General features: G+C 50.6%; 1 protein-coding gene across 2 annotated transcripts in view; it reads right to left on the bottom strand.

Annotated features, from left to right (window-relative positions):
* LOC146866579 (tyrosine-protein phosphatase non-receptor type 9-like) overlaps window positions 1-14,603 on the bottom strand; it is a 998,267-nt gene that overhangs the window by 542,006 nt on the left and 441,658 nt on the right. For both annotated transcript variants that reach the window (XR_014971897.1, XM_085636628.1), the window contains exon 7: window positions 11,551-12,206. Coding sequence is in view for 1 of the 2 variants with exons in the window: in XM_085636628.1 (XP_085492754.1) it covers window positions 11,551-12,206 (656 nt within the window). In the remaining variant the exon portion in view is untranslated. The remainder of the gene's footprint in view (window positions 1-11,550; window positions 12,207-14,603) is intronic.

The raw sequence follows: 14,603 nt of genomic DNA on the forward strand, positions 1-14,603 counted from the left end.
TTTTCTGCCAAGTAGCTCAGACCTTTGGCATTCAAGGATTTATGCACAATGCAGCAATTCCTGAAACTGATCCGCTTATGCACTGGAAGCCAATGCAGTTGCTTCAAAAGAGGGGGGGGGGGCGTTTGGGGGGAGCAGTAGAGATCAGGCGAGCAGCGGTAATCTGGACTACTTGTAATTTGTTCAGTGACGCTTCGTTAGCTGAAATCAGAAGAGCATTACAGTAGTCCAGGCGGCTAACGACTAATGCCGGGATGAGGGTTTTCAAACTGGGCAGCGGTAGGAAAGGAAATACTCTACGTAGGAAGCTTAACACATGTAAACAGGAGCCAGCGGTAGTTGCAGCGTGCTCCTTCATTATCAGTTTCTGGTCCAGGCGGACGCACACGTTTTTGACCACAATCTTGGGAGCTGGAGCGGCGCCCAACTCCACTGGCCACCAGCTTGGGGACCACATCATAGATGCATCTCCAAACATGATCTCAGTTTTCCCCACATTGAGCTGGAGGAAATTGTTCCTCATCCAGCGAGCGATTGTCGTCATGCCCTCCAAGAAGGTAGACTAAGCGTTGGGAGTGTGTTTGTCAAAGGAAAGTAGGAGCGGAGTATCATCAGCATATGAGATTGGTATGAAACCTAAATTCCTGAGATCCCGCTAAGGGAGCAACATAAATGTTGAATAAGGTGGGAATGAGACAGGATCCCTGGGGTACTCCCTTAGTCAGTCCCATAGTCTTTGAACAGAAAGGGCCTAGATTGATAGGCTGAGTTCTATGAGTGAGAAAACTCGACATCCATTATAAGGTTATCCCTTGGATTCCAATTTCCCGCAGTCTCCAGACCAGAGTCTGATGAGAGACCGTGTCGAAGGCCGCCGAGAAATCAAGCAGTACTAGAAGTACGGTTTGTCCGTTGCCTAGGGACTGTCTAATGTTGTCGGTGACAGCAATCAAAGCAGACTCAGTGCTGTCCCTGGGTCTAAAGCCAGACTGGGAACGATCAAGGCAGCTAGAGGCTTCAACGTAGTCAGGCATGTGTTTGTTGATATTTTTTTTACAATATCTTGCTCAGGAGAGGTAACAGAGAAATTGGGCGATAGTTGGATATGTCTTCCATGAGGGCCTTAGGGTTCTTAGGGATAGGGTTTATTTGTGCCGCCTTCCATTCAGCGGGTAGTTGGCCCTCGCTCAACAAAAGATTGAGGATTGAGTAGGTTGGGCTGGCTAGTTGTTTGGAGAGCAGTGAGATGGTCTTAGCCGGAATAATATCTGGGGGGGGGGGGAGGAGGGAGAGGGGGGAGGGGGCCTGATTTTACTGTGTTCAGTAATGACTCTACATCACCAGGTGTGAGTGTGGGGAAATTTTCTACCGTCTGCACGTTAGACGGAGCAGGAGAGTAGTCTGCTGTAGGATCCTACTGAGAGCTTCCGACTGAGGTGCTTTTGTGGTAGACCAGCTCAATTTTCTGAGTAAAGTGAGTTGCTATTTTATCACAGAGAGCTTGGGAGGGAGCTGCTTCGTTGTAGCATGCCTTCGGGTTAGTGAAGGATTGTAGGATTTGGTAGAGAGTTTTGGGGGCATTCCCTGCCTGATCAATTTGTAGTGCAATATGGGCTCTGCAAGCGGTGTTTGTATTTTTATGATATTGAGCCAGAGTGGTCTTATATCTTTCTTTATCCTGTGCATCATGGGAAAGGTGCCAGAGCTGTTCCAGCTTTTTACAGACTCTTTTCCGTCTGAAGGTTGGAGGAGAACCACGCTGTCTGAGTGCGCCTAGCCAAACTACGACATTGTTTCAGAGGAACCAGGTGATTAATGGCTGTTTTAACTATAGAATTATAGCGGGCAAGGCATTCCTCCACATTATCTGGATCAAGGTTCCAGAGTCCTGGAATTATATCCTGGAACTGGACAGGAGAGATTTTATGCCACTGTCTGCGCAAGCTAAGGGGGGATATGGGGGAAACGTTGTGTACCCTGGGACCCCTGATTTGAAAATCTATTAATGACTGGTCAGTCCATGTAAGTGGACAGAGAGCTGTGTAGAAAATTTTAGAAGTTAGTAAAAATAAGATTCAACATGTGTCCAGGTGAGTGGGTGGGGCCGTCGTTGATCTTACTTAGTTCTAGTGTGGCTAAATCTGCTAGGAGCGTAGAGGCATCTTGATTTACTGTGTTTTCACTGTGAACGTTAAAGCCTCCCAGGAACAAGACATTTTTTGTTGAAATCACATGAGAGAAAATGAATTCCATTAGTTGAAGCGAGAAGTCTAAGAGAGGGCCTGGGGGCCAGTATACAAGGGCGCCTTTCCAGCTGTGTTGAGGAAGCAAATCAATCCTGAAGACTAGGATTTCAATTTTATCATTGCCTAGTTGCTCGAGTATGGAGACTTTGATGGATTAATTATGAATAATGGCTATATGGATTGTCTGTCCAACCTTTGGATGCGGTAGCCCTCCGGAAGTGCCACTTCTATGGCAGGGGTGGAGCTCGGTTTAATCCAGGTTTCGGTCAGGAAACCAATGTCAGGAAGCTTGGAAGTAAATAAGTCCCAGATTTCTACTGCATGTTTAGGCAGAGATCTGACGTTGCTTAAAAAGCAATTCCAACCTTGATTTCCTGAAGGGGTCTGGGGAAGGGTATCTACCTCTGCACAAGGGCTGTGCTGACTTTTGCCTAGGTCAGGTGTTGTACTATCAATGAAGAACAAGTTACTTACCTTCGGTAACGATGTATCTGTAAGAAACATTAGTTAGTTAGATTCCTCACCTTAGAATATCCCCAGCCGTCAGACTGGATCCGGAAGATTTTTGTAGCAATACCCCTTGCGCGTCGCTAGGTATCGTCTGCGGCTCCGCGTCCGTCGTTGGCGTCGTGCGCCGGAATGACGTCGGAGTACTTAGACGCCGCCCTTGCTCGCAGACGTCAGTTCTTGTACATAGCTTTCCGCGCCAGGAACGCAGAGCCATGCAAGAGACCGACACTGGTGCCAAAAAAGTCTAGGGACCTGAAAAGGATAACCTGAACCCTAGATATCAGTTCGCACAACGGGGAGGCTGGTTGGATCGGTGAGGAATCTAACTAACTAATGTTTCTTACAGATACATCGTTACCGAAGGTAAGTAACTTGTTCATCTGAAAGAAACACGTTAGTTAGATTCCTCACCTTAGAATAGATACCCAAGCAATACCAACCCCAGTGGTGGACCTGCGAACCAAGATTACACCAGAAAGTCCTGGAGGACAGAACGGCCAAAGAAGCCATCCCTCCGGACTTGGCTGTCTAGGCAATAATGCCTGGCAAACGTGTGCAGCGAAGCCCACGTCGCCGCCTGACAGATGTCCTGCAAAGGGACTCCCCGTCCCAAAGCAGTAGTAGCCACTGTGGCCCGAGTAGAATGGGCTCGCAGCCCAACAGGAGGGTCCTTTTTTGCCAAGGAATAACAGATTTTTATACACAAAACGACTCACCGGGAGATGGTCCGTTTGTGCACAGCTTTCCCCTTCTTAGCACCCACGTAGCCAACGAAAAGTTGGTCGTCCACCCGGAACGGTTTTGTGCGGTCCAAATAAAAGGAGAGCGCACGTTTTGGGTCCAGACGGTGGAGCCTCTCTTCTTCTTTGGAAGGATGCGGAGGCGGAAAGAAGGTGGGCAAGGTGACAGATTGCCCAAGATGAAAGGGGGTCACCACTTTCGGTAGGAAGGAAGGACGAGGCCGAAGGACAACCTTGTCCGGATGAACAGATAGAAAAGGAGGCTTGGACGATAGAGCCTGGAGCTCACTCACCCGTCTAGCCGAGGTGATGGCTACCAGGAAAGCAGTCTTAAGAGTCAGAAGACGAAGAGGACAATTGTGAAGAGGCTCAAAGGGAGCGCACATCAGAAATGTCAAGACAGGATTCAAGTCCCACTGAGGCATTACGAAAGGGACAGGAGGGAACGTGTGAGTAATGCCTTTAAGAAAGCGTGAAACTAAAGGGGACTTGAAAAGAGAAGGCTGATCAGGAAGCCGCAAGAAGGCAGAGATGGCAGCAAGATAACCTTTCAAGGTGCCCAAGGCAGAGCCCTGCTGGGCCGAAGAAAGAGGAGAACCTCAGAAAGAGGGGCGTAAAGGGGATCCACAGCCTTTGCTGTGCACCATGCCACAAATTTGTTCCACCGGCAGGCGTATACCGACTTTGTGGAGGGACGCCTGGCTGCCAGAATGATATCACAGACTTCAGGAGGCAAGTCAAATGGCATCAACTGCCGCCGCTCAATCTCCACGCATGGAGGTGGAGGCTGGACAGGTTCGGGTGGAGGACCGTCCCCTGCTGCTGCGACAGAAGATCCTCCCGAAGGGGCAGACGTATCGGAGGATCGGTCAACATACTGAGTAGCTCGGGATACCAGTACCTTCGTGCCCAAGCCGGAGCCACCAAGATGACTTGGGCCCGGTCGTGCCTGATCTTCTTCAGCACTCTGGGCAGAAGTGGTATAGGCGGAAAGGCGTACAACAGGCCGCAACTCCACTCGCGTCGCAAAGCGTCGCCGGGCGAGTGCCGCCTTGGAAATTCCAACTCGCAGAACTGCTGACATTGCGCGTTCTCGTCGGTGGCGAATAGATCTAACCAAGGCTCTCCCCACTGCTGAAAGAGACCTTGCGCCACCTCGGAGGTCAGTCGTCATTCGTGATCCATCATGCACCGGCGGCTGAGTTCGTCTGCTCTGGCGTTCAGAGAGCCCGCCAGATGTTGAACCACTAGGGTGACGCCCTGGTGTTTCAGCCATGTCCAGAGGCTCCTGACAAAGGGTCCACGACTCCACCCCGCCCTGTTTGTTGCAATACCACATGGCGGTGGTTTTGTCCGTGAACAACTGCACGACACTTCCCCGGACAGAGGGAAGGAAGGCTTTCAGTGCAAGTCGGATCGCTCTCAGCTCCAACAAGTTGATGTGGAGGCGAGACTCCGCCGGAGACCAGAGGCCTCTGATCTCCGCCTCTCCCATATGGCCACCCCATCCCAGGAGGGACGCATCCGTCACTACGACATGCTTCGGTAGGGGTAGGGAGAGGCTCTTGCCCGTGACCCAATCGCGGTCCGTGAGCCACCACTGCAACTGCTGTGCAGTGCCCTCCGAGATCAAGACATGGTCGGACAGGTTGCCGTGATGCTGGGCCCACTGAAACTTCAGGTCCCACTGCAGAGCCCGCATGCGCCGCCTGGCGTGATGCACTAGTAGGATGCAGGAAGCCATCAGCCCCAGAAGCCGCAACACTAGCCTGACCGAAACCCAGGATAGAGGCCGAAAGATGGGAATCAGGGCCTGTATATCCCGGACCCGCCGTTCTGGTGGATAAACCCGGAACTGCGCTGAATCGAGAACCGCTCCGATGAAGAGGAGCTTCTGAGAGGGGCTCAGGTGTGACTTCGGCACGTTGATGGAAAACCCCAGCAAATGCAGGAGATCCGCCGTAGTCTGGAGGTGGGAGACGACTGCCTGGGGCAAGCCCGCCTTCAACAACCAGTCGTCGAGATAGGGGAAGACTGGAACCCCTGATCTGCGCAGATGAGCTGCGACCACCGCCATCACTTTCGTGAACACCCGAGGGGCACTGGTAAGGCCGAAGGGGAGCACGGTGAACTGAAAGTGCTCCTGACCCACCGTGAACCGCAGGTAACGCCGGTGGGCCGGCAGGACGGGGATGTGGAAATATGCGTCCTGCAAGTCCAACGCTACCTTCCAGTCTTCAGGGTCTAGGGCAGCTAGAACCTGAGCCAAGGTCAACATTTTGAACCGTTCCTTCCGGAGGAAGGCATTGACGTTCCTGAGGTCCAAGATAGGGCGTAGGCCCCCTTTGCCCTTCTTGGGAACCAGAAAGTAGTGGGAATAACAACCACGACCTACTTCTGGGCTCGGAACGCGCTCGACGGCCTCTTTGGCCAAGAGGGCAGAAACTTCCTCTTGCAGAAGATTCAAATGATCCTCCGAGATACGGTGGTGCTGCGGTAGCATGGCTGGAGGGGTCGTCTCGAAGGGGAGGGAGTAGCCCCTTCGGACGATTTGCAGCACCCACCCCCCCGAAGTGATGGTACGCCAGTGGAGCAGGTGATGGCGAACCCTACCTCCCACTGGCGAGGAATGGGCCTGAAAGCTCGGACGAGGAAGGCTTTGAGGCGGATGCTGCCGGGGTGGACGTGGACTGACCGCGTTGTCCTCCAGTACCGCCTCGGCGGAAACCACGTCCGCGACCGCGTGCAGGCTGGTTCTGCGGCCTGTGGCTAGGCGGACGTGAGGAGGTGCCCCTTCCTTGGCCACGAAAGGAGCGAAAAGCGGAAGTTTGTGGCCGCGGGCCGAGAGGCCCAAGGACTTGGCCGTAGCCCGGGAGTCCTTGAAGCGAGCCAGCGAGCCAGCGCACTGTCCGCTTTCTCACCAAAAAGGCGAGTGCCATCAAAAGGCATGTCCATGAGAGTGCTCTGGACATCCCCTGAAAAGGACGTGGACCGCAGCCAGGCGTGACGTCGAAGCGCCACCGTGGTAGAAATCGCCCTACCCAGCGAGTCCGTAGTGTCGAGTCCACATCGGATTGCATGGCGCGCTGCATCTCTCCCATCGGCCAGAGCTGAGGAAAGTCGTGCCCGGGCCTCCTCCGGGCACAGGGGCAGCACATCCTCCACCGTATCCCACAGAGAGTGGGAATAATGGTCCAAGGGACAGGCGGTGTTCAAAGACTGCAGGCCCAAACTGAGCGAGGAGAACAGCTTCTTACCGAACTGTTCCAGTCTCTTGGAATCCCGGTCCGGAGGAGCGGACGGGAAGGAGGATTGGGAGGTAGAGGCCTGGATAACCAGACTCTCGGGGTGGGGTGTTGGGACAGAAAACTGGGGTCGCTTGGAGCAGGGCGGTGGCGCCTGGCAACGTTCCTATCCACAGGAGGGACTGTGGAAGGCTTGGACCAGGTGTCCTGCAGAACGTCAATGAGGGCCTCATTGAATTGCAGCAGAGGCTCAGTGGAGCTTGCTGCAGACTGAAGCACCTCAGTGAGGATGTTAGTCCTCACAGCCACGGCAGGCAGCTCAAGCTCAAGGGCTGCGGCCGCCTTGCGCAGCACCACAGAAAAAGCTGCACCCTCCTCCGAAGCCACAGTCGGAGGAGAGATGAATCCAGTGTCCGGTGAGGTATCCAGACCACTGGCCTCCCCCAGTTCATCTGCCCAGTACTGCGAAAGTTGGCCCTGAATGGCCAGAGGGTCCACGGACCCCTCCCAGTCGCCTCCGTCATCCGATTCCTGGTAAACAGGAGGAATGATCGGAGCCGGACGATAGACAAAATGTGTCTCTAGCGGCGTCTGATGCGGCGTCGAGCGGCGCAGCACCGGTGTCGGTTCCGGACAGGGGCTGAACCGGGGATCGACGTCGACCGGAGTCGGAGGTGGCACCGGTGTCGACGCCGGCGGAGGAGGCGTGACGAGGTCGACCGGGGCCCAGGCCTGGGTCCCTCGGGGACCTGCGGCGTCAGGGCCGGAGCCTCCGACGGCGCCGGTGCCGCCGGCGCGCAAGGTTGCCCAGTCGAGTCCGTCGGGCCCAAAGGCGCGCCAGCGGGCGTCGACGGCGGGGCCAGGCTCCTCATGGCCGAGAGGAAGGCACTGACCTCCGCCGGCGTCGCGTCAGTCCCAGGGACCGGCGGGTATGGGGACGTGCGCGGCGCCTGCGGCTCCGACGGAGCCGCGGGGGTGGGACCACCCTGACCCTCGGCCGTGTCGCGCGACCGGCGAGGGGAGTCCGAAGAGCGGTGTCGCCTCTTGGACATCTTGGATCGCTTCGACTTACCCGAAGACTTCGAGCCAGACGAGCGATGATGTCGACTGCGGCTCCGCGACCGACCCTTGGACCTCCTCCTGGACCGGGATCGAGAGGGGTGCGGAGCAGAGTGGCGAAGCTCAAGAAGCTTACGGGACCGCTCCCACCTAGCTTTCGAGGTCAGGGCCATACAATCGGAACACGACTCCGCGTCGTGGTCGGGCCCCAAACAGTACAGGCACCGGCGGTGATGATCGGTCACCGACATCAGTCGGTGACAGTCGTCGCAGGCCTTGAAACCAGGCATCCTACCGGCACCAGAGTCAATAAAGTGACCAAAAAGAGTCAAAATATTTATTCCAAAAATGACTAAAAGGGGTAGCTCTCCCGGATCGGCGCTTACTGGCACAGAAAAAAGAAGAACTGATGTCAGCGCGCGAGGGCGGCGTCTAAGTTCTCCGACGACGTCATTCCGGCGCACGATGCCAACGACGGTCGCGGAGCCGCAGACGACGCCTAGCGACACGCAAGGGGTATTGCTACAAAAATCTTCCGGGTCCAGTCTGACGCCTGGGGATATTCTAAGGTGAGGAATCTAACTAACGTGTTTCTTTCAGACATGCTATTCAAACATCAGGCTCTGAAATTGACAGGACCTGCACGCAAAGGGCCCCTACATAACAGGGAGAGCTCGAAGCGTAGCAAATGCATGGTGAGTACATTTATTTGAACTACCTCGTCGGATCTCAAGGAGTTCCTGGTTAGGGTGACCTGATTCTCAAAACAAAAAACGGGGACAGGTCATAGACATAGAAGTAGGACTACGGTTTGCAGTAACCATTGACATAAAAATAGGACTATTTGACAGCTGTCGTGGACATAGAAAAAGGACTACAATGACAGCTCCCTCCACAGACCGAGATGAAGCATTACAGACAACAAATCCACGGTCTTTTATTGGCATCCCTCTCCTTTACACAGCAGCATTAGTACTTTTTATTACATTTACACTTTTAAGGACTATAGCATATATTTGCCAAAAATCAATAAAACATCACAGGCTAGCAAACGCCAGATTTACTAGCTTTATCAATGCTCGTTTCTATAGCTGCGAGTCAGCACCACGTAAAGTACACCTCACCAATGTTGCTTAGTTGCTCATGACAGAAAAGCATGGGAGGTAAATTGCGGAATGCTAAATTGCCAAATGGCAGCCATGGACCAATGTAAAAAAAAATACTTCTCTCCAGGTATTACTGCCTTAGGGTCTTAAGGATGGCAAAGGCTGGCCGACCACACAGTCCTCCCACATTTGCGTGGTCACTGCTGGGATGTCATGTTACCTTACTGGGGCATGTATAGTGCACTCTAGCCATTGGTATCATCTCATAGTGCAATAGTGTGAAGACCTGAGCAAAAAGCTCGAGCAGCACTGTTTGCCTCTTCCACAGGTGGTAATACTGCTCCTTTAAGTCCTATCCAGCTAAACAGTTTGCCGTGATCTGAAAGGTCAGTCAAAAGGTCAAGTCATAGCTTTGATATGGAGAACACAGAGCATGCATCAATTGGTTATGAATAAAACATGCAATGGCAATGCACTAATCCTTGCACAGTATGCATAAGGGCTACTGAAAACTTTGTATGGCTATGAATACAAGCTACAGGACGAAGAAATATTGTTTTATCCAAAGTAGAAACTTTGGCTGGCGCCACCTACGCTGGCTTGACGTAGGTGGCGCTGCGTGTAAAATGTCTCTCTTCAAAGGATTTCCCTTCTTGCTACAGTGCTCACCTCAGGGACGACACATGGCGTAAACAGAGCATAGAGAGCATGTGCGTGCATGCTCAACCTGAACAATAAAAAACAGGGACATTTCTGTGTCTAACCTGGACACTGTGTGAAAACAGGGACATTTGAGTCACTTGGAGAAAAGTGTTGGGACACTTCTCCAAAAACGGGGACCGTCCTGGGATAACGGGGACGTCTGGTCACCCTATTCCTGGTGGGTGTAAATGCACTTCAGTCTGGTTCCTAATTCTGGTGTAAAAAACATTCAGGGATCCTGGCTCCTGGCAACGACAGGGCACGGATAGGGGCAGACGGGCTTGACTTTGGCATGCCTGCTGCGTGCATCCGCTGCGCATCGTCCCAGGCATGGGATGAAATAGGGGAGGCAAGTAGCTAGACTGCTAACCTCCGTTCTGCCTGGAAATGCAGGTAAACTGCATCTGCTATCGCACAATCTCTCTCCACTCAAACGGGAAAACCCGTGGTGGACCGAGGAGAAATGCGGAGAGCATCACGATACAGCGGGCAGTAGGTAAGTGTGCACTAACAGTTAAAATCATTGCAAAAAAGCAGAGCGTACCGGCTTGTGGTTCACCTAAATAAATATGGCCACTAGCTGTAGGATGAGCAAATTCTAAGGTAAATTTAAAGAGTTAAAGGTGTTAAAATCAGTTCAGTAGCCTAACTCGTGCAGTACTTAATTTGCCCCCAGCGCTCGTTTTTTTTGCCTCAGGGGACTCTGCATTCCCTCCTTCCCAGTTGCTGTCCAACTCTGATCAAAAATGCCTTGGGCTCTAGTCTCTACCTTGCATGCCCCGCTACACTTGCCTCTCCATGCCCACTGTGATGAAGAAGACAGTAACGGGAAAGCTCATCTTGGCGATATAGGTGACAGGACATGTGCTTGCATACTACGGCGCTGTCTTCGAACTGCAGTCCACATAAGGTGATGGCCTCAATACACGGCTTGCTGAGCAACTGCTGCCTTTGTGATTGCTACACCAGTACGTGTCTGCTGCCTGCAGGCTACGCACACTTCTGCTCGACAGTGACCCAGCCACGCTCAAGCAGGAGCAGGTGTCTGAGCGGAGCTCCAGTTTATGGTTACAATAACTTAAACACTCAAAGGTATACCTTTTGCGGTTGCTTCATATAAAAGAGCGATTATCCTTACACAGTGTAGTAAGCGTACACTCCTGTGGGATAATGAAGTCATAGCCCACACCTGCAGAGAAAGCAGGGCACTGAGTGACCCTCATAACACTTTTACATCATGGAAAGAGATTAGTCAGAAATGCCCATAACACCTCTAGGTCAAACAAGTGGCTTCTCCCTCACTAGAGGTGTGTTTAGTGGCTTGCAAGCTTACACTGAGATGAAACATGGTCATGGGCAAGGCAGCACATACAATCAGCATTCTCGTTAATTGAGAGAAAATAAACTTTACGAAGGGAGTAAGTTTAGACATAGAAGCCAACAAGTAATAATACCAATAAAAAAAAGCCCGTAAACATTTCGAGAAATGTGAACTTTACATGGGTCACAAAAGCAATTGTTGTGAAAAATACAAACATGGATCAAAATTTGAATGCAAAATAAAATGAAAAGATTCCCAGGTTAAAGGGTTTGTGAAACTCCCCGGAGCTTTTATTACTCACATAATGAAGAAAGACTACAATGATGTTGAGAGTTTTTTTTAGGATCTTCTCCGGGGCTAGGAGATCCGCAGGGGGCGGTCTAAGCATGTACTATTAGGCTTACTATAAGAAACTCCTGTTCACATTGCTATATGCTTCGGGACTGTCAGAGCAAGGGACACATCCTTTTTCATTAGTATGGAGATTTAAAGATCCCTTGCTGGTGAAACATTTTGTAATTACCATAAAAAGAAATACATATTAGTTTACATCATTAAAGAAAGGCAAATACCATTAAAGTAAAAATCAAATTGCTAATCTTCCATATAAAAAGAACTTACTTGGATATATCAAATGATCCCACTGGTGGTTCCTTTCTAATGTCTTCATATTCTTGGCATATTCCCTTCTTTTTGAGTCTCTTGATATACTGAACTAATTCTACTAAAGTCATTCCACCCTCCTCTGGCACATGAATTGACATTTCTATCACGGGAGGCAGCGGTCGAGATTTCTGTGGCAATGGAGGAATCTTCATATTATCAGTTGCATGTTTGTATAAAGGTGTGTCTGGTGGAGTCTCTGACTGGGGTGGTGGTCTCCTGCAATTGGTGTTTGCAGAAGACTCTTTGTCAACAAAAAGTTGGTTGGTACAGACTGCAGAACCATTCCACTGTTCACAGTTACTCAGTCTGTTTGTCTCTGTAACAAAATTACTAGTCCTGCTCTCGTGGTAATGGTTATGTAAAGGTTTGGTATTATCGATCACAGGTTGATGAGTGCAATTTGAATTAAGTCCATCACTGGCAGGGTTCGGATCTGGTGTGTGGAGCTCAAAAATATGGTTCATACAGTCGCCATTCTCTTCATTTTGGCTAGAATTAACACATGCCTGGATCCACGCTACATGGCTTATTTTTGAGGTTCCTCCTAAATGTTCTGGCAAGGACTCCTCAGGTATGTGGTTCACCAATTCATGAGCTTTTAATGTACACACCTATAATAAAATTGGAAGATACATTAGCAATTAAGGACATATATTTCCTAACATAAAGGGAAAAGTAACAGGCACAACAACACTATCTGCTACAGATAAATTATTAATACCGGATGTAAATTTCAACACATTTAGAATTGTGTGACCTGGGGCATTTCTCTTGCACATACATATTACCGTCTTAGACACCATAACTGCTGTTCAGACACTAACTTACAAGTGGAGAGTAAAACAGGCTCCCTCAATTCAGAACTGTGTCTAGGTTTCACCAAAACAGTTTTAGAAGTCCCATGTTTCTTTTTTCTTTTTCATTATTTATATTTAGAAGTCTCTATCAGAACGCCTTCTATGGTGCTTGGATTGTGTTTGCTTAATACATTCTTCCTAGACAATCAAAATGGTTGCTAAGGTAATTTGTCTGTTATACAAGGTGGTGCTACTCATTGTTTCACTTTCATGTGTCCTTCACAGTTCCATTCAGTACACCCGTCAGGGGCGAACAACAGCGTGAGTGACCCCAGAACAAATGCCTAGGTTCCATAGTTAGTCTGCCGCCACATGTGCTAGTGTTCCATATGATAGCGGTCTTGCCCTTTGCGGTTCCCAAAAATCGCTTTTCCTGTAGGGAGACCTGCAGTGAAAAAAAATGTATATGCTCCTCTTATCAATCCAAGGGTATACCCTCTATAACAGTAAGTACGTAGTGTGTGTTAGCACCTTTAATAATTAGTGCTTCAATTAAACTGTCTTCTGGTCTTGGACTGTGGTGGGCGGAGAGGGGCCTAGCAAGTGTTGCTGGCACGGCCTACGTGTATAACTTCTGGTGTAGCACTGCCACATTCCTCTAAACATACACTGCTCCATGACAAGCTCCACCATGCTCTCCCACTTGTGCCCTTTTGGCCTTTTGCTTATAAATTATGGTGCTTTGCTCCTGCTGCCCTGAACACATTACCTGCCAACTCACCGCCGGCCACTAAATTCAAACACTTCCAACTGCACTATCCAGGTATTTGCTGTGACTTGTTTGCAGTGCACTGGAGAGCATGCTGTGTTGCCTTCAGTAAGAGGCGTTTACTTAGCAGATTGAGTGTAATGCGGCAGCTGCCATTTCAGGCCTCATAAGAGGAAGTCCTGAGAGGGAAAGGAATATGCTACTTACCAGTATACATCTGTTCTTGGCATGTAGAGCTGCAGAGTTGTACACTTAGCATAGATCGCCATCTGGTGTTGGGCCCGGATGTTTGCAGTTTGTTTTTCTTCTTGGACAGTCTTTGGAAGTCACGAGTTTGGTGACTCCTCCTTCGGTCCGTACTGCGCATGGGCTTCGGCTCCATCCTCAGATTGTTTTTCGCCAACAGGGAAATGATGGAGCTTGGTAATCACAGTGAGAAACCCATGTGTGTAGTATCTAAATAAGATGTACTGGAACGGATACAGGTAGCCGGGGAGGCGGGTGGGCGTGTACAACTCTGCAGCTCTACATGTATGTATGTATTTATTGCTTATTGAGCGCAGCTGTCACCCAAAGGGTATCCTGGCGCTGAGACCTAACCGTGCATCTATTAAACAGCTACATTACTCTGGGGAACAAGTAAGTTTTGAGGCTCTTTTTAAAAGTGAGCAGATCAGGGCAGCTCCTTAATGCTAAGGGGAGAGTGTTCCACAGCGTGGCAGCCGCAAAACTAAAAGCGCGACCACCCATTCTCGTTCTATTAATTTTAGGGACTTTTACCAAGAACGCCGAAGATGATCTTAAAGGTCTGGCTGCCTGATACCAGAGGAAGAGAGTCTGAAGAGGTATTGGTCCCAGTCCATGCAGGGCCCTAAAAACAAGGCAGAGAGCCTTAAACGCAATTCTCTGCTGGACTGGGAGCCAGTGTAAATCGGCCAAAGCTGCCGATGAAGAGGCGGACCGTGGTCGAAACAAGGCCAGTTTAGCGGCCATATTCTGTATCCTTTGTAGCTTTAGGACCAGAGTCTTCGGGGCACCCAGGAGTAGTGCGTTGCAGTAGTCAATCCTGCTAAGAATGGAACTACGCACTACCTCAGCTCTGGAGCCCCGTGGGAGAAGTGGCAAGATTTTCCGTAGAGCACGGAGCAAACCCATACATGTTGCTGCCGTTTTGTTTACGGAGGCATCGAGCTGCAAATTGGGTTCGAATAGAACTCCCAGGTTGCGAGCTGAATCTGCCGCCTCCACCGAGCCCGGAATGGACACTGGCCAAAAATCGGCCGGTAGTGTACGGGGAGTTCGGTCCAAGGAGCAGTAGAGTACCTCCGTTTTTGACCCATTGAATTGCAACGCATTGGCTCGCAGCCATGCTGCTGTGGCTGCCATACAACGGTGAAAGGCATCCCTTGAAATGAACTCAGAACCCTCAAATGAAAAGATCA

This window comes from Triturus cristatus, chromosome 2_1 (genome assembly GCF_964204655.1).
Source record: "Triturus cristatus chromosome 2_1, aTriCri1.1, whole genome shotgun sequence".
Lineage (NCBI taxonomy): Eukaryota > Metazoa > Chordata > Amphibia > Caudata > Salamandridae > Triturus > Triturus cristatus.